Genomic DNA, 20,739 nt, shown 5'->3' on the forward strand with positions numbered 1-20,739 from the left:
ATTTTATTAAAGGTCCACGGAAGGCCATACATGGCCTATGGGACACAAAATCATCCGAAAGGAAAATACATCATCAACGATGCGCCAACTAGGTGGCCTCATCGTAATACCGCTAAGATGCCAAAAATGGCTACAAAAATCCTAGATACAAAATGAAATGAAATAGAGTACCAAAATGCCTAGATACAAAATGTAAAATATGAATATGAGGAACATCGTCTTCCCTAAGGGGTCTGTGATCCAAAGAAATGATGGAAGTCATGGCCATCGACCATGCCTCCTGCCATGAGTGTGAAGATCTGGGCAAGTGACAAATGGGCTGCTGGCGGTGCCAAGTCTCCATGGAGCAATCTCCTCCGAAAATCTGCCATCATCCTCCGTCGTCTAGAAATAAAGCGACGGGTACGGCCTCTGTGTAAGATCATCCTGCGGTGCTGCCGGATCATGTCATATGTACATCCTCGGGGTGGAACCATCGGTGCTCTCTGGCAAGATGGGCTATCTCTGTGCTCATGGTCCTGCGCCTCGTCCTGCTCCTCATGAATAACCAGGTCTCTGGCAGGGATGCGACGGTGCTCTCTGAGGAATCTCTCTCTATATCTGGTGATCTCCCTGATGAACAACGCTAAGCAATACTGATCCTCATACTCCATAATCCGAGAGAGAGGTCCAAATCCGTGCCCAAATAAACAGTGAAATCTGCCACGGATCTCATAATATAAAGGGCATCTGCAAACAAAGTGCTCCTCAGTCTCCACCTCCCCCATAGTGCAACAAGGGCATATCCTAGTCTCTCGCCTGGGTCTATGTCCGGTAGCTGTACGACGCATCCTGCCGGCCAAATCCTGCCGGCCTCAACGTCTAATCTGTGGGAAGATACCCTGAGCTGGCCCGAGGCAATCTTGAGTGAGTGCGACATATGAACGCCGATATATCCTGGGGATATGATGAAGCCATCCTCTGAAATCCTGAGAAAATGGTCACGATATGTAAAAATTTGGACCATTTCTCGATTTGTGCGTGTCATCCTTGCGCAGAGAGAGAGAGAGAGAGAGAGAGAGAGATTTGTATCGATAAAAAAGCAAGAAACCTCCAAAACAATGCTTTGCTTTTGAAGAGCAACTTTACGAAGACAAAAACTGGGCTAAGCTCGTGAGGTTAGTACTCTCTCTTCCTCTCCTTGAGAGTTTTATACTTGATCAATTTTTGTATTCGACAATGCAATTTGAGTTTGTATGTCTTAGGCTTCCTGCCCTATGTGCCCTTTCTTCCCTCTATCCATTGGGATGGTAGGTTGAATGAGGCTACTTGCTCTTTTCTGTTTTCTAGAGCTTTGCGTTTTCTAAAGACACCAGGCTCCATGTCAGTGGCTTCTTCATCCGTCATGCTTTGTGTTGACTTTGTAATGATGCCTTTGATAGAGGTCATAAATTGATGGTGCAATGAGGGGTGAAAATATGTGCGCTTACAAGTTCTTAAAGGTAGCTTAGGATCTTTCCTTATCATGTCTTCATTAAGATCAAGACATAAGAGGCATGCGGTAAGAGGCACGTAAGGTACATGACTCTTAAATTCTAGGGACATAAGAGGTGTAGTTATGCTTTTTTATTTTGTTTTCCAAGGGGGGAGAGTAGACTTAAATCACAGATTCACAAGACATGTGTGTACTCTTAGGAAACATAATTATCGTTGATCAGCCTGCATTGTAGAAATTTGAATTGCCTTGAGCTATTAGAACTTAGGCTAGACTCTAGAGTAGTTTAACACTTAGTACATATATTACAAGTTTGAATGCAATTGAGAGCTGATATAGCACATATGTTTTACTTATAACTCACTACATAAATTGAGATCTTGAGCGTAGATAAGCATCAAGCTTGAGATCATAACCTTGAGCAATTGAGAGGCTTTGTAGTGATGGAGATGCCATGGAGAGAGAAGGTAGAGCTAAAGAGACTAAGGGCATAAGCATATCAATGTATTTTTATTGTGCATGTTTACAAAGATTGGAAGTCTTGACTATGCAAGGTATGAAATTCTTCGATCTGTGGTCGTAAAGCTGGTAAAGACAACTGCCAAACCTCCCCCCCAAATCCCACGAATCCAATCCCCTACCCCCACACTCCACAAAAACTGAACACCCCACACCTTTTTTTGGGGGGCTTTCCTCTTATGTGCGAGAGGCGTGCCACAATGCCTCTAATGCTCTTAACGCCCCTTATGGTAAGGGGCGCATTTCACATCCTATTATGATTAAGATCGATGATTCATAGGCACACCTTGAATGCGAAGGGTCTGCAAACTTTGTCTCTTGGGAGATGGAGGTGGACTTTGTGGATGCTTTGGACACGTTGATGGGCGATGTCTTGTAAAAAAGTGTTGCCTAGCTCCATTTGTTCACCAGTGAGATCAAGAGCAGCGTGACTAACTACATGTCATTCTTGTCCCTGTTTGAAACTAGATGCTCTAGTTAGAGATCAAAGTCTTCCTCCATACCTCGATATATCTGCTCCCATGAGGAGCTTTTTACCTGCTGCTGTCTACCTTGATTCCCTGTTGACCTCCTACTTCTCTACTTTTGCCCACACCCTCTTCCTTCTCATAGTCTCATAGACCCATCGGTCTTCCAAAGACTTTAATAAACTTTCTTTCTTGCATTGCTCCCTCGCAGCTTTTCCAGCCCCTTAGCGCCCCCGCCCCTCCCCCCCCCCCCGCGGCCGCATGCACGAGATTTTCTTTGAGCTTTGTTCAGCTTGCTTCCCTCCCTTTAGCTATGTTTTGCTCCTCTTTTTGTTGCTGCCCCATTAACAGCTTTGCTGCCAGTTTGCTGTTGTACTGCATACAAGCAGCTTGCTACCCTTTGGCTGCTGTGCAAATGACCATCTTCTTCCCCCATCCTCGTGTTTCCCCTTGCTTTTGCTGCCCACAGCCGGATGCTATACTATTAGGTGGAGCTTGTGGTTCAACCTTGCACTTCCCTTTCTTTTATCCTCCCTTCCCGTCTCATTTCCCTTTCCTGCTTTGCTTGAAAAATTCCCCCTTTTTTGTCTCCTTCCTCCACCTTGTTACCTTTCAGTTTTCTCCCCCTTTTTAAATTTCCTTTCGACCTTGATAGACTTAGACAGTGACTGCAGGTCTGGCTAGAGGAGCTCTTTGGTAGCATGTATGAGTTTTGCCAATGATCAAATAACAAGGAGAGCATGATATTCAGAGATTTATGATCGAATAGTGGTAGGAGGTATTGTTGATCTCACATGTACATGTTGCCAGGCTCACGGTCGGTTCCAATAGGGGGGCCTGAAGGAGAAATGTTCCAAAGGGGCTAAAAAAAAACAACCCTGGGGACTATAAAATGGGCTTGGAAAGGAAAGGGGGGTGGGGTGCTGAAGGAGAAAAGGTCCCTGCCCTGAAGGTGCTCAAAAACAGGAGGGTGAGAAAAGCAGAGGCCAGTGCCAAGGCTGGCAAATTTAATCAGAACAGACAAGGCAGGAGTGGCGGTGGCGGGAGAGGCTGAAGCAACTGACAGCACGGAAGAAGGCAGAGAAGGGGTGCAAAAGGGACTAAAGAGGCCATTTGACCAGCACCATGGGCTGGAACGGCCCCTGGCAGAGATGATGAAAACTAAGGCCTATGCAAGGCCTTGCTTCTGCGAGTTGAAATGGCTGGGAAGCAGCCCGGGCTGGCATGGCCAATGGGTGAAGGCGGCGAAAACAGGCAGCAATTGAATGGACTGCTGAACGGCCCACTAAGGGGCTGTGCCCATACCTGTCATCGAGAAGAGAAAGGTTGGCAAGGGAGAGTGAAAGGGAGAAAGAAGCAGGAGAGGGAAGGAGGAAGACGGGGAGGCAGGCTAGCAGGCCGGCAGGTGAACAGGGAAGCAGCTACGAGCTCAGATTCATCCTATGGAAGTGTGTCTCTTTGGAACATATCGTAGGGAATAATAATATATGATCTTTCGATGTTAATGCTCTATTGGGACTAAGAGTGAATGGTCAGGCGGTTAGCCAAGTAGGGATTTGATGTGATGGAGTGGAGAGTACTAGCTGGGATGTTTCATTGGTGTCAGGATCAAAGATCTCATGTTATGTTTGATAGCTCTGACTCTGATATATTACGATTTCTGGTATGGTACTGACTAAATGAAAAGTAGGTTTGTTGTGGTGATCTTTTTCAATTAATCTATGTGATGAAAAGAATGCAAGGCATGGACTCAACTTGAATGGAACTGTGCTCTACAGCTACACCTGAGCTTGCTTACTGAATCAAACTATAATGTATGGCCTCAAAGCTTCAGCAAACCAGATGCTTCAAACTTGCAAGCATCCTGATGCTGCTTTAATTCAAGTATTCTAATGCTGTTTTGAACGCAAGAGTGCAAGTCATGTAGAGGACACCTAATAATACTGTTTTGAAGCAATATAAGAGGAAGAGATTTAGAGTTTAACATGGAATGTGCCTGTTGAAGGTAATGCTTTAAGATGCTGAATAACTAGCTCATGTTCATTTTTAAAATGTTTCAAAATTTAGGTAAGATTGATGTGTGCCTGCATTCATGGATGTTGGGCGTTATAAACATGCAAAATGAAAAAGAGGTAAGCAGCTATACTGGGTTTCTAAAGACCCACGGAGTCTCTTGGGCACTGATGACGACATAAGTGTCGCTTTGCTTGCTAAGTACGTCTTCCTTTTGTTTTTCATAAAAGTTTTTGTTCACCTCTTTTTTTCTTCTCTTTCATTTTCTCTTTTATTTTCTGTGTAGATTTTTGATCTTTAGAACAACAAAAAATCTAAATTTGTATGATTGGACTTATTCTAGTCTTACAAAGATATATATTCATTTGCATCGAATGCTAGTAAAATCCATGCGGTGTTTTTGGGATGACAATGGGTTATCAAGAGTCATGGCTGTCACTGGATAAGAATGCTAGTTCACATAGGCTAAGTTTAGTCTGGAAAATTGTTGGAGAATTTCACTTGTCTGTCACCCTTTGTGTGCCTGTTGAGGTTGTTTCCAGATTTCTTCAGAAAACTTGCTGCGCTTGATGGCTGCGTACTTGTTGATGACTCTTTTTGTTTCAACTGTCACTTGGAACCTTTTGTTTCAACTGTTACTTGGAACCGGTAAAAATGGAACCTTTTGTTTCAACTGTTACTTGGAACCAGTAAAAATGGACCTCGGCTTTGGTGTCAGTTGTGTGTTTGGGTTCAGCATGGATTTAGATAGCATCTTGTGCTTTGGTACCAATGAGACTAAGGGCATCTTTTTATTGATTAGGGTTCTTCTGTTTCTTCTGTTTTATCCTGGTTTGAATCTTAAGGTTTAAGGCTGAAATTATTATTTCCGTAAAGGAGCACAAAACATTTATCTGGATGGTGATTAATGTTGACCAGTCATCCCTCAAGATCATGCATTAATGCTCTTTTGAGACAAAAGTCTGTGGGAAAATTGAAGCCTTAATTAGAGTTGTTGCATCCTTTTGGCAGGTACTGTGAGGAACGGCCTCTTTTGCTTAGTAATGTAGGGATGGGGGCTCGACTGTCGACTTATTATCGGAAACTCACTTCTACAGACTCCACTGCTGCTACACTGCGAAATGAACGGGGTTCTTCAGTTGGTATTCCACTGCCACTAGAGCCCACAGAAGACTCACCTTTTCTAGGTGACATAAGGCCAGGTGACACCCAGTCATGCCTGGAGACAAATATGTACAGAGCTCCAGCTTTTCATCACAAAGTACCACATACAGACTTTCTTCTTGTGCGTTCTGCAAAAGGGAAGCTTTCCTTGAGGAGAATTGACAATATTCTCGTAATTGGGCAACAGGTGCAACCCCCCCCCCCCCCCCCCCCCCCGCCCTCCTTTCCCCAAAGAAAAAGAAAAAGGGAAAGAAAACACATACCGAGCATTTGTCTTCACTCATTCTTTATTAACTTATCCACATGTGGACACTGAGTCTCAGAGTAGTCAGTAGCTGTTCTTAACACTCGTTTATCTTTGAACTTAGCTTTGAAGAAGTCATATTTAGAGAGTTATTCGGGTACTAATAATAAAATTTCTTGATAAGATCCTCCCAGGATGATGATGAAGAAGAAACTTATTGTGGATTAGAACTGAAATGTAGGTGTTTTCGTATGGGACTATGTTGTGTAAGAGCTCAGATGATGATGCCAGATTATTAAACAATTCTGTTTGAGGTAATACCCGATGAGAGGCCTTCAAACTTTCGCTATAGATTAACCTCGTTGGGTTTTAGACATGCAACATATTGCGTGGAGAGTATTGCAACATCCAGTCAAAGATGCCTCCTGTGGTCCAACCTTGTATCTTGAGTTGTGATCTTACAGACGTGTGAAGCTGTCAAATTCTCACTGCTTTCTTGATAGTATTATCCTCTAGCAAGGGGCTTAGTTTGTGAGACTAGATGATGTTTTCTGGTATGTCACCTGGTAATATTACCATTGGATCGGCTGAAACCAACTTTTGTAAATGTCCCCAAGGTAAGAGTGACTGGGCAGCCATAGAGCGGCCAGCTAGGGGGATATGTTGGAGATATCATAGCCGAAGAGTGTGTGAGATGTGTTGTGTTGGTGTTTGTACTAGAGAGATCTAGTAGTGGTTTGATTTTGTGAGTGCCACGTGTCACCATGGGACTTATCCCATATGCACTTGGTGCTAGTATGTGTTTGTGTAGCCTATAAAGGCTTTTACTTCACTTGTAATTTCAAACTTGATGAATGAATGCGAGCCCTTCCATTATGTCTTCATTTGAGTATCATTTCCTTCCTCTCTCTCTCTCTCTCTCTCTCTCTCTCTCTCTCTCTCTCTCTCGCATGCGCGCGCGCACACACACACATTTTTTTGGGTGAAATCTTTGATTGATTATATTACATGAGTAGCAACCTCAAAACAAGGTGCTACAATTACATCAACTGAAAATTTCAGTATATGCCAAAAAGACCTTATGATCTATGCAGCGGGTCTGCAAGCAATCAAAGAAAGATTGCTGCAGAGAACGCTTGAAAAAGGCAAACAGAGAGAAAGTAGGATCACCAAAGACTTTACAATTCCTATATGTCCATAAAGTCCATAGTGCCCAGTAGCGAACCCAAATGAAGAAAAGATGAAACTCCGGTCTGGATGGATGAAACCCAAATAGCCAGAAGAACTTCCCAAACAAAACAGATGGGAATCTTGCTCGTAGGATCTGTCGAACTAGATCAAAAAACTCACGAGAGCACGGACAATGCCAAAACAAGTGAGGCACAGTCTCTGAAGAAGCAGAACATCTGTGGCAAAGTGCTGGAGCAATGTGTCAATGAGCTAATAGCTGTCCAGATGGAAACACTCCCAAAAGAACTCGCCAAAAGAAAACCTATTGCCGAAGCGGTACTTTATAGGCCCAAAGTTGCTGTAATCTTTTCCTCCACCACTTAGCTGGGCGATGCATTCGCCAAACAGAATTACCTCTCTCTGAAACCCAAGGTTGAGGCAAAAGGATTTTATACAATGCAGGCACAGTAATCTGAGATAGCCTCAAAGGACGAGAAGAGGACCCTGGAGAAGTCAAGTGTAATCTTCCAACGGATCCTGGGGTTCCAAAGGAGGAATCGGAACAAAAGGCGAAAGCATAGAAGTAATTTGTTGCCACAAAGGACGATAATGAGAGCCCAATCCATATCTGGTGGCCGCCAGAGAAAAAGAGCGCACAGTACCAACATCATCGATAACATTAGCAACTGAGGTGATGCCTTTAAACGAGACAAAGTAGGAACGTTGAGGTTCTTGTAAAGCCAAGGGAGGTTGAAAGACTTTCGACCAGTGAATGCTTTCAGCTCTTAACGAATTTCCAAGCAAAGAATGCCGACCATTCCATTCCAGATGAGAAAGAACATGCTTCAAGTCAAGAAGCAGGCGGGAGACAAAAGGGCAGCTAGGCAAAGTGCCATCAGTGCAGCAAAAAAAGAAATCCCATTGATCGAGATGCCAATGACCTAACGCAGAAATACTGATATGAGTGACCAGAGATCTAATCATAAGAGCCCAAGGCTGATCACCTTGCAAAAATTGCAGCAACAAATTTCCCCTGTAGGCAAGGATATGCACGTGAATATCCGTGATGTTCAATCTACCATGCATCTTGGGAGAACAAATGTGATGCATCGAAAGCAGCCTGAGACTTTTTCTGTCATGTTTGGATTGCCAAAAGATTTCCATAAAGACAGACATGAAAGATGTAAGATCTGCCTTAGTGAACATGATCAATGGCAAGTAAAATTGAATATATGCCACAAGGATGGACTGCACTATTCGAAGACGAACATGCAAAGGCCAAGTTGCTAGTTTCCAATACTCAAGCTCTTTCCGAAGCTTAGCCAAAACCCAATCAATTTGTTGTCGGCGAGTGAGTTCCCACCCCAAAGGGTAACCAAGATGACGAACAAACTGAGTGGGTGGAATGATATCCTCGGGCCATAAGAGATTATGCCAGTCTTTGGGATGCAAAGGGAGCAGCTTAGACTTCTGAAAATTAACATGAAGGTGAGCTGCCAAACCATAAACAGAGAGGGCTTGCATCAAGGCATCAAGATCATGGGGCATAGTCTTCAAGGTAAAGAAAGAATCATCAGCATAAACTTGAGCAACCATGCTGCAATTAGCATCCAATCTCAAGCCATGAAGTGATCTTGTAGCCACAAGATGATCAATATATTGCAGCATAGGATGAGTTGCAATGGTATACAGTAAGCACTGAGAGGGCATCCCTAGCGGACCAAACAACGAAGAGTCCACTCATCAGAGATATACCCAGAAAGAATGCAAGCTGCATTGCTATCTTTGTAAAGCCAGTAAATAACCTGCTGCATTTTTGGTCCAAACCCCAAAGTTTGCATAGTTTGCGAGATGAAATCCCATTGAACTATGTCAAAGGCTTTTGCAATATCTACCTGCAAGAGTAGAACATCCGGTTGCGTGTATTTGGCATATTCAATCGCAATATAAGCATTGGCAATGTTATCTGTGATATGGCGACTTGGAACAAAGCCATATTGGGAGGGATGCAACCCATCATGCAAATAACCTTTAATATGATCAGCCACCATTTTGGCAATGATCTTGTAAGTGAATCACATAGCTACTTTTTTGGAATCAGCTTGAGAAGACCCTTTTTTCTATGACACAAGCATTTGCTGATTTTGCCATGTTGCATTTACCATTTGCAGCAAGGTGAATTTAAGATCATCGCAGAAAGCAAGAAAGAATTCAACAGTGAGACCATCCCATCCTAATTCCATCTACCACAGGATCTCAGTACATCAGGCAATTCCCTTTTAGTGAAGGGATGTTTAAGTTCCAAAGCGTGAGCAACACACATAATTGGATGAACATGCTGCAAAAGAAGCCCTGACGTGCAGACACGACCTGAGGAGAAAGAGTATCCATATGCCCAAAATGAGTAGAGAAGTGCTGCACACATAAATTAGCAAGCTCTGAACGAGATGTTGACTAAGAACCATCAAGCATCCGGATCCGATAGATATTGGCAGCCTGTCTTTTGTAGTGTAAGCTCTTAAAAAATTGCTTGGAAGAGCAGCCTTTGTCCAAAAAAGCCCGTTGTTTGGATCGGGTTTCCCATTTAGCAAGCTTTCTGCGATCATTGGATTGAAGAGAGAATTGAGCCTGACTTTGAGCATGCTTTCCTCTGAAGACAAAGGGCGAAGATGAGCAAGCTCAGTCAAACTCTGACAAGTAAATTTGGCATGTGCTACAGTCTCCCTTGTGGCTTGCATATAGGATTTGCCATATCCTGAATAACTGCTTGCATCCAAGCAACAAAAGCTTGCCAGGCATAATCCAAACCAATGTGTATTTGATGAGAGAGAGGTTGAATAGCATCAGAGACCAAGGCTTTAAAGTCAGCATGCTCCAGATAACTATTATTAATTAGCAAAAGCCTTCGGCAAGGCAATCTGTCAGTGGGAAATTCATGTAAGGAAAGCCTCAACCAAAGAGGAGCATGATCCGAATGTGTGAAAGCATGATCAACCCAAATTTGACAAGTAAAGGCATCACAATGCTATGGATCAACTTGATACCATCTGTCCAAGCATGCCCGATAAGAAGATCGAGCATTATGGTGAAAGGTATAGCCCGGAAGCATGGGCTGTAATTCCTTCTAGAGATCAACCAGGCGCAACTGAAGCTAAAAATCAGACCATGCCTGTGTTTCAGAAGCCAACATATGAGTGTGGCCTGAGTTGCTATCACCCAATTGAGGGGCATTATTAAAGTCACCACAAATGAAGGCATGTTGCTATGCATGGCAGCCCAGATGAAAGTGTAGGCCATCTCTTGGTGGTTCTAGTGATGCCCTATAGGCCATGGTATGTGCCTTGTAGGCATAAATATAGGCACTTGTAGTGTTAGTGCCTTTGAGGCCACATAGGACACCTAGTCCTATGTGACACCTAGGACACTTAGTCCTAGGTCTAGGTACAAGTACCTTGTACTCTCTATTTTCATTATCCTAGTTGACGTGACGGTAGACTCTATCGACTCTTTGCAACCTGTACTCTCTCTTTCTATTCATCGATCCTACAGTGGTATCAGAGCCTGGATTTGCACCAGCCTCCTTTTCGCACTGCTCCGTATTGCTCCGTACAGTCCATATTGCTCCGCTCCGTACTTCTCCGTACTGCGTACCTGCACCGTACAGCCATCGTACTCACCCGTTGTACCTGCGTCGCCGTACATTGTACATGCAGAGTACATGTTCCGTACAAGTATCTGCAAAGTATCTGTTACGTACGTTGTACCCGTGACGTACCTCGTACCTGATCCATACTCCATACTTACGTCGTACTTGTTCTGTACTTCCTTCACCGTACAACCGTATATACCGTACACGCATCGCCGTACATCGTACATTGGATACCGTAACATAGTACAGCCGTACAGTCCGTACAATGTACTTTGGATCTGTTCCGTACATCCATACAAGTACATCCATACACTGGACTTGCTTGTATAGTTGTACTTTTTTTCGGGATTTCCGTACAGGTTTGGCACGTGTGAAATTTGCAGGACACTCTCAAAATTTGGGGCTTTTGAGGGTTTTTGCTATCATTATCTCCCTTCTACTGTTTGAAATTTTCTCAAGCGATTTCAACAGTTTGGAAAGTCTACATTTTGAGATCTATACTTTGGGACAGGTGCATTTTTGCAGTCAATTTGTGGACAGCAAGTCCTAATTTCTGGCAGTTGCAAAACTTGAGGCTATTTTTTGGGATTTGGTCTACAATTTCTATTTTGATTGCACTACATTGAGTCACTTTTGCAGGACATTGAGTCAAATTCTCATACATTAGGTCACATTTGCAAAGATCTCAGCAAAATTTGGGGCTTTTCTGTATTTGCCCTCTTTTTGGCCTATTTGCCCTCAATAAATTTGGGGCTTTTGCCAGATTTTGCTGTTTTTGCAGTGAACATTGCCTGCCACAGTCACATTTGGGTCAGATCTACATTTGCCCTTTGATTTGGGTCGGAAATTTGTAGATATTTGCTGTCATTTTTGGACAGCCAGCTTTTTGCAGTGAGAGCCTTGAGGCTTTTGTGTTTTTAGGTCTCTTTCAGGGTATCACCATTGCTATGGCTGGGAACAATCAGGATCTATTTGGTGTTCTTCGTGAAGATGATAAGTTGGATGGCACCAACTATCCGGTGTGGTCTTATCTCATGAAACATATTCTTGTTGCAAAGCATTTGTGGAATATTGTTTCTGGGGTTGATCTGAGGGCAGCCAATGCTACAGTGGTTGCCTCTACTGCTGGTTCCTGTGCAGGGGGTACTCCTTCCTCCTGATGCCTCATCCTCTAGCACTCCTGCTGCTGCTCTTCCAACTCAGGAACAGTCAAGATGGGATGCAAGAGATGCAAATGCACATTCATGTATTGCTTTATTATGCATGAGAATCATTATTCCACACATCTGGTCTTGCAGGACAACAAAGGATGCTTGGGATAAATTGGCTTCTCTCTATAAGATTCGCAATGAAGCTCGTGTTGCATATTTGAGAAGGCAATTACAAGAAGTCAGTATGAATGAAGGTGACTCTATGGATGCATACCTGACAAAGGTCAAGGACCTCATGGAACAACTTGCCAACATTGATGAGGTGGTGCCAAATTCACAGCTTGTCAGTACCACATTGAATGGACTGCCAGATACATATCAAGGGTTTGCTACAACCCTTCGATCAGTGGCCATGGGTAATCCAAACCACTATTCTTTTGATCAGCTAGTTACTTTGCTTTTGCAGGAAGAGCAAAGTCGAGCTAATAGACAAGCCATTATTCCTGATCATGCATTTGCTTCACAGCAAACAGGAAGAGGCAAGGCTTCCAAGCTTATGGGCAAGCCTAAATCTGCGCATAGCAGCTGTAATTCCTCCCATGCATCTAAAAATACAGCAGATAAGTCAAAGAAGAAAAGATGCAACTATTGTCGCAAGCCTAGACATGACATTTCAGAATGCAGGAAGCTGCATTGCTTTGGAGAAAAAGAAAGCAAGATTGACAGTTAATGCCTCACATGCTATTGAATCCCATGAGCCAACAGATGCTTCACATGCACATGCTCTTCAGGATGATTGGGCATGGGCTGTCCATTGCTCATTCGATCCCTCCAAAGCTGATGCACTCTTTACTGCTAATGATGCTTAGTCCTGGTACTTTGATGGTGGTGCTTCCAAGCATGTCACATCTTGTAGACAGTTGTTTCACTCTTTAGCTGATGCACCTCGAGGAGGGACTGTCACATATGCTAATAATGCTTCATATGCTGTAAAAGGAATTGGAGATGTGCAGCTCACATCTATTTCAAGTCATCCTGTCACTTTGACAAATGTTCTCTTTGTGCCTGGAATTGAAGTCAACTTGATCTCAATTTCAGCAATTGCTACTTCAGGTGTCGGAGTGATTTTTGATGGCTACAGATGCCTGGTTTATGATCTTCGTGATGACAATGCCATAGTTCTCACTGGTACTTTGCAAAAGGGGCTTTATCACCTTGATCATCGCTCAGCTGCACTTTCTATTGAAGCATTTGCTATTTCAGATTCACAGCTTACTGAAACTCATCTTTGGCATGAGAGAATGGGTCATCTCAATTATAGAGCTCTTGCAAAGCTACATTCACAACAGATGGCAAATGATGTACCTCAAACTCACACAGTTTCCAAACATGTGTGTGAGGGTTGTCTTTTGGGTAAGATGCATCGGTTTCCTTTTCAAAAGAATTGTCCAAAACTTTCACAAAGGAAATTGCAGCTAGTCCATAGTGATGTCTGTGGCCCAATGAGGACAAATGCCATTGGGGGTCACAAGTATTTCATGACTCTCATTGATGATTTCACAAGATATTGCTGGGTATATCCTTTAAAAGCCAAATTTGAAGTTTTCTCATGCTTTCAGAGGTGGCTGAACATGGTTGAGAATGAATCAGGATGCAAGCTTGTCACTTCCAACACAGATAGGGGGGGGGGATTATATGTCAAAGGAGTTTGATGCATTTCTGTCTACACGGGGCATTGTTCACTCATGCACTACTCCTTACACTCCTCAGCAGAATCCTGTTTCTGAAAGGAAGAACAGGTCCACAATGTAGATGGCCAGATGCATGCTTAAGGCCAAGTCTTTGCCCAATAAATTTTGGCTTGATGCAGTAATGTGTGCCAACTATGTGCTGAATAGATCACCTACATGGGCATTGAAGACTGTTACACCTTATGAAGCATGGAAAGGCAGGACGCCTTCACTTTCACACGAGAGTTTTTGGGTCTCTTGCATATGTTCATGTACCATCTCAGCTGAGACATAAGCTTGATGACAAGGCAATCAAATGCATATTTATTGGTTACAGCTAGGAGAGCAGAGGGTATCGGTTATACCAACCAAATACTGGGAAGATTATTGTCCGCAGAGATGTAATATTTGCTGAACATTCAGCTTCTACTCTTGTGGACTGCAAAGCTAAGCCTGATGTTGACATGTTGGATGCCTTTGAATCTTGGTTACCTCTGCCATCCTTAGAAGAGGACATTGACCAGCAACATGAGTCTCCTGCAGGCCCTCCACCAAGCGATAATCAGCCACTACCTCATGCTGATTTGCAGGTTTCTCTTCCGGCACAAAATGATCCCACCATTCATGATGCAGTCATTGAAGAAAGAGCTGTCAATAGACAGCAAAGGCAAGTTCCCAGATGGCTTCTTGATACATTGAGGGACAGCAAACAAGATCAGTCTTTTGCTGCCCGGACAAGATCAAGGAATAGACAAATGCATGGTCACTTTCTTGAGTTTGCACTCCTTGCTGCAGCTTGCAATGAAGAGCCTTCGTGCTATAAAGATGCTTTTGATAGCAAAGAGTGGATGGATGCAATGAGAGCTGAGTTACAATCCATTGCCAAAAATGACACATGGGAATTAGTAGATCTCCCTCCCGGCAAGCATGCCATTGGTACCCGGTGGGTCTACAAATTAAAAAGGAAATCTGATGGCAGCATAGATCGATACAAAGCTCGTCTTGTTGCAAAAGGGTATGCCCAACAACAAGGCATTGACTTTGAGGAGACATTTGCTCCCACATCCAGGATTACTACCATTAGATGTGTCATTGCCATTGCAGCCCATCATCATTGGCAAGTGCACCAACTTGACATCAAGAATGCTTTTCTTCATGGGGATCTACAAGAAGAAGTATATGTCACACAACCTCCTGGCTTTGAGGTTGTTAATTCTGAAAATAAGGTATGTCGGCTTAGAAAAGCCCTTTATGGTTTGAAGCAGGCACCCAGGGCATGGTATGCCAAAATTCATGCACACTTACTATCCCTTGGTTTTTAGAATAGTCCCACAGAACCCACTCTTTATGTTCGTGGGAGTGGATCTGATTTTTTAGTGCTGATTTTATATGTGGATGATATGCTCATCACGGGCCCAGATACTCAGCAAATTGCAGCTTTCAAGGGTTTGCAGCAGATTTTTAACATGTCAGACATGGGACAGCTCCATTATTATTTGGGCATTCAGTTTGCTCATGTTGAGGGGGGTATCATGATGTCTCAGTCCAAGTATATTGGACAGCTCCTTGATCGTTTTCAGTTTGAAGATTGCAAGCCAATCTCTACTCCAGTGGACCCTGGCTTCAAATTCTCAGCTCATGATGGGAGCCCACCATGTGATATCACTCTTTATCAGCAGGCTGTTGGATGTCTTATTTATTTATGTCACACCAGACCTGACTTACAGTATGCAATATCTCAGCTCAGCAGATTCATGCACATGCCCAGTTCACAGCATTGGCAGGCAGTGAAGAGAGTCTTCAGATATCTCAGAGGCACTCAGGATTTAGCCCTTTTCTATGGTGATCAGGGTTCACTTATCATGCATGCTTACACGAATAGTGACTGGGCAGGATGTTTCGACACCGGAATGTCACATACTGGCAATTGTTTTTTGCTTGGCAATTCATGTATCTCTTGGCTTAGCAAGAAGCAACCAATAGTTGCCACATCTAGCTGTGAGGCTGAGTACAGGGCAGCTTTCACCGCTACAGTAGAGTGTGTTTGGCTTCGACAGTTACTTACAGATCTTGGTATTCGCCAGACATCCTCCACTATTGTCTACACTGACAGCTAGAGTGCTTTGGCCATTGTGCGTAACCCAATGTTTCATGCGCATACCAAGCATATTGAAGTTCACTATCATTATGTTCGGGAGTGGTTGTCAGCAGGAGACATAGAGTTGTCCTATCTTCCCACAGAGGACAACATAGCAGATATGTTTACAAAGGCACTTCCTCATCCCAAGTTCGAAGTCTTCCGACAAGCTGTACACTTGGTTCCCTTTGTTACATGATCTGACATCCCTTGTACATTTATAGGTGGCTATGTCCTTTTGGATGAACATGTGTCACCATGATTAGAAAATACCAGGTATTCTGAGACGTTTCCAGAGTACTTCAGCCCATCCCATGGAGGGGGGTTTGTAGGCCATCTCCTGGTGGTTCTAGTGATGCCCTATAGGCGTGGTATGTGCCTTGTAGGCATAAATATAGGCACTTGTAGTATTAGTGCCTTTTAGGCCACATAGGACACTTAGTCGTATGTGACACCTAGGACACTTAGTCCTAGGTCTAGGTACAAGTACCTTGTAGTTGACGTGACGGCAAACTCTATCGACTCTTTGCAACCTGCACTCTCTCTTTCTATTCATCGATCCTATAGAAAGCTCTATCACGAGAAGATTGGGGGGCATAAACCAATGCAAATTTGAAAATTTCCCCTTGAACAAGGCATTGAACAATAATCCATCTACCATGACGATCATTGAGAGCCACAAGAGGTTGAAGGTCGTGCTTTACCAAAAAAGCCATGCCAGAAAAGGAGTGCTCTCTAGCATAGAAGATATCATAACCAGCAAAATGGCCTATCTGACCAGCATACATATGCTGATTATGCTCTTGCAAAGCAACTTTATCAGGCTGCAATTGGCTGATATACATCCAGACCAATTTCCATTTGCGACCATCACACATTCCCTGTACATTGAGAGTAACACACTTCAGCTGATCAAGCATATTTACAGTTATGGGACAGGTATGTACAGCAACTAACGGCTGTCTATGTCTGCATTTCCACCTCAATGTCCGGGCTATGCCCTGGGATGAAGCATCAGCCTGAGGAGAGGACAAAAGTGCAGCAACTTCCTCTTTAGGAAACAAGGTCCGATTTGCAGTCACAGCAGCCCAGGTCAAGCCAACACCATAGTTTTCAGCAGGTGTTTTCCCATGAGAGGATGCACTACTCCAAGTCCGAGAAGGCAAAGGTCGTCTGGGGGAGATCACTTTGCGAGGAGTTTGCCATTTGTCAGTCAAATTTTTTTCCTTCCCCTGAGGTGGAGAGGACAAAGGCATAGGAAAAGAAGCATTACCATTTGAGATAGATGGGGCTTTGCCTTTGTCTTGAACAGAGAAAAACTGTTTGACCTCTTTGTTTTTTACCACAGAAGAGGCATTTGGATTCTTATTCAAAGGCTGAACGATTTCAGCTTGCACTGGCATCCGTGGAGCTCGGAAAGGGCATTGTGAAGCCATGTGCCTAAATTGCTTGCATTCAAAGCAAGAAATTTCAAACAGCCCCCACTTGAGCTTGTAAAAGGCACTCCCCATGGAAACATTATTCACAGTAACCGAATATGAAGCTGGAGTGGGATGATCTGTGTCCCACAAAATGCAGAAGCGATTCGAATTTCCATTGGGTCGCGGTGGACATACCGCCTTACCTAGGGAAGCTGCAATTTTAGGTAGAAGAGAAGACAAGCATTGAGGAAAATCCACAACTTCCACAAAAACAGGGCAACGATGCCGAATCAATGCCTGATAATCCCGAGTGGGAGACCAGGGCAAGACATGGACCATCTGCTGGCCATAGAAGAGAGGAGAGTGCTCCAGCAAATCCTGATGGTGCTCCTCATCAGCCAATGATGATCTCAAAAAAACCCCTCGCTGCATAATGAACTTTTTTGACATAAGAACCACCCAGGGTTTGAGTAAACCAATTCCCAACATCTGCTGCAGCAGGCATCCGTCCTGGGAAGAAAATTATAATGGCATGTTTTGCATACTCCTTAACTGGATCAAATATATCATCCACTTCCACCATAATGCCAGTGGTGGGAAGTGGATCTTTCCAACCCTTGCGGGTGTCTTCAAATCCTTCATGCATAACCTCATAAACAAGCTGAGCCTCAACAGAGTCATGAAGGGAAATATCTGAATCCATAACCTGTTTTTGTTTCTTGTTGGAAAGCAACTTGTCTTTGTGAAAGGTTTTCTCATAAGAATAATCGGCCATTTGAGTCAAGGAAAAGGAAAACAAGAAATAAAATGGAAGGCTTGGAAGCAAAAAGGCTTTACAAAGAGGATGGAATAGCTGCCTCTATCTCCACCATCCTCTGGCCGGCCCCTCTCAGATGAGAAAGGACCTCCAATTGTGCCTCTACCTCTGTTGGGAGTCTAGACCATGTCCGCAGGGAGCGAGCCGGGCTGCTGTCCCGCTGTCCCACTGTGCCCAGCCAATGTGTAGCTGCTGCCCTAGCATCAAACCATCTTGGTCTCTGACCTCCGGGTGCCAGATAAGTGGCTGGCGTGCAAACTCCTCCACGTACCGGGGCTGACTCGGATGAGACCTCCTGAGATCCGCTGCCAGACCCTCAAGAGACTCCTCATCAGGGGTGAGCCCTTCCCCCGTGAGAGGGGCCTATGAAAAGATCCACCTGTGGGACGGCTGCCACTGACCACCTATGCGGGGGATGTTCCTCAAGAGACCGTGGCGCAGGAGAAGTTTCCAGGGCTCCATGCCTGTAGTGAGACCCCTGACTATTAACTTGCCCAATAGGGCTCTGCCTGTATCTCTGGAGCTATAATACCCAAGCCTCCCTATGCCTATGGTAGTATCACTGTCTACCACGCAACTCTAGCTCTGGTGTTGCGAGTGCCATCTGATCCTGCCCAAAAGAAGTTACGCACCAAGTGTCTCAACTGTCCCATGCAAACCCTGTGAAAACACTAGCAAGAGGCTATGTACCAGGCTATGGCCAACAATTGCGCCTCACGCTCTCAAGGATCGGGGCTATCTGCTGCTCTGCGGAGATGTCAATGCCCACACGGCATCCCAAGTACCTCGTCGACTGGCCACTCCGGATCCACTTGAAGCCTACCAATGCGCCCCACCGAAGAATCTCCTGGGATTCCTCAGTCACTGAAAGAAAACCAACTGATTTGCCCTAGTTGATCCTTGACCCTGAGGCGGTGCAATAAACCTCAAGAGCCCCCCTGACCGCATCCAGACTCTCCTCCGAGCCCTCCACATACAAGGCCGTATCATCTGCAAACTCCGAGTCCAGAAGCTCCTCCTCCTGTCTGATCGGTAGCCTCATCCCTGTGAGGCCAACCATCTGCGACCTCAGGAAATAGCCCAATGCCTCCGCGACAAAGAGAAAGAGGAGGGGAGCCAGTGGGCAGCCCTATCTCATGGAGCGGGTATGCAGGAAGGCCTCCCCGGTGAACCCACCAATCCATCATTTGACTGGAACTCCCTGCATACAAGGTGGAGACCCCTCTGATCCACCTGTCTGAGAAGCCTAATCTTTGCATCGTGCCCTCCAAGAAGGACCACTCTACTTGATCGTAAGCCTTCTCAAAATCCAGCAATAGGATCGCAAGGGGTTGCGCCTCCTCCTTGGCTCAATCCAGCGCCTCCCAAAAGGTGAAGATGATGTCGAGGATGCTATGCTCGTGGACAAAACCTGTCTGTGTGTAGTGGATTATGTCGACTAGATGGGGTCGTAGCCGCAAACTCAAGACCTTGGCTAAGATCTTGTATGCGGTGTCTAGCAGAGTGATCGGTCTCCACTGTCGAATGTCCGAGTGGTCCCCTCCCTCCGGGATTAAACAAATCCAGCCTCTCCTTAGGGACGGTGGGAGTGCTCCTTAGTCAAAGATATCTTGAAAGGCTAGCCGAAGGGGGGTGTGCACAAAGGGCCAAAAGCTCTTGAACTGGGGACAGCCCATCCTCCCCTGGGCACTTCTGAGTCGGAAGTGCCTTGAGAGCTTCCCGAAACTCGTCATCTGTGAAGGGAGAATCCAACTGGCTGCTCACGCCCTGAGAGACCACAACTGGGACATGCTCCCATACCACCTTGCAGGCCTCCTGCACCGGGGGGGGACTCCTTAGCCTGAAAAGGGTGTCGATAGAAATTTGAAGCCCAACTCCGAAATCTCATGAGGGTCTGAAACCACCCTGCCGCTAGCGTCTCTCAGTCTCTGCAACTGGGCCTGTCGACCTAGGCCCCGTGGTCTGAAAGAACTAGTGGCTCCTATCCCCCTGCTGTACCCAACGAGCACGAGTTGAATGATAAGAATACTCAGCCCTCCTCAACTCTGTGTCCTGAAGCTCGAGACATGCACACTTGTATCTGTCAGCAAGCCACTGGGACTCGGTGTCTTGCTCCTTGAGACGCTCAATGGAGGCTAAGTGATGCCTCAAAGCTCTCTCTCTCTTTTGAAGGGAAAAATGACAGTGGAGAGCTTGGGTGCGGAGCTCCTCACTGCTCCTCTGAATCGCCTCGGCTGTCCATGATGCCCAACCACTCTCCGGAGTGTCCTCTGGCTGCTGCCAAATCTCCGATATGACGTGCTGCACCTCCTCCTCCTGCATCAACGCATCTGGGATGCGAACCCCCCTCTGTGGGAGCCCTCGACGGGGCTGCTCCAAATGAAGCACAATCAGCGAGTGGTTTGAGAGGGTAGTCCCTACAAGAATGCCCGTGGAACCACCTCTATGCATGGCCCAATCTCCAACGTAGAATCTATCCAGCGTCTCAAGCAATCCATCATGCCGGCGCTGGCCAAATGAGAAACTAAGACTGCCAGGGGTCCTGGAGAACTCAGCCTCCCTGGAGGGGTCCTTGCCGTAGACCGAAAAGATAAACTGCTCCCAAGTACTCTTCGCCGCGGCAGGCATCTCAGGGATAGAAGCACCCCCTTGTTTGTCTTCTCCGAACTCAAGATTGTTGAAGTCCCCTCCAACAATCCATGAGTCTACATCCTGAAGACAATCGGTCAAGCGCCTCCAGAAGGCCGGACGCTACTGCCTACAAGCATTTGTAATCCCATCTA

General features: G+C 45.1%; 1 protein-coding gene across 1 annotated transcript in view; it reads left to right on the plus strand.

Annotated features, from left to right (window-relative positions):
- The window catches only part of HAF01 (HAC13 protein (HAC13)), a 121,299-nt gene that overhangs the window by 40,899 nt on the left and 59,661 nt on the right, over positions 1–20,739 (plus strand). Inside the window, exon 10 of the mRNA XM_087387741.1 lies at positions 5,485–5,824. Within this exon, the coding sequence (XP_087243867.1) occupies positions 5,485–5,824 (340 nt within the window). The remainder of the gene's footprint in view (positions 1–5,484; positions 5,825–20,739) is intronic.

Source organism: Dipteris shenzhenensis, chromosome 16 (genome assembly GCF_047967505.1).
Source record: "Dipteris shenzhenensis isolate YYH24624 ecotype China chromosome 16, Dip_SZ_1.0, whole genome shotgun sequence".
Taxonomy (NCBI): Eukaryota; Viridiplantae; Streptophyta; class Polypodiopsida; order Gleicheniales; family Dipteridaceae; genus Dipteris; species Dipteris shenzhenensis.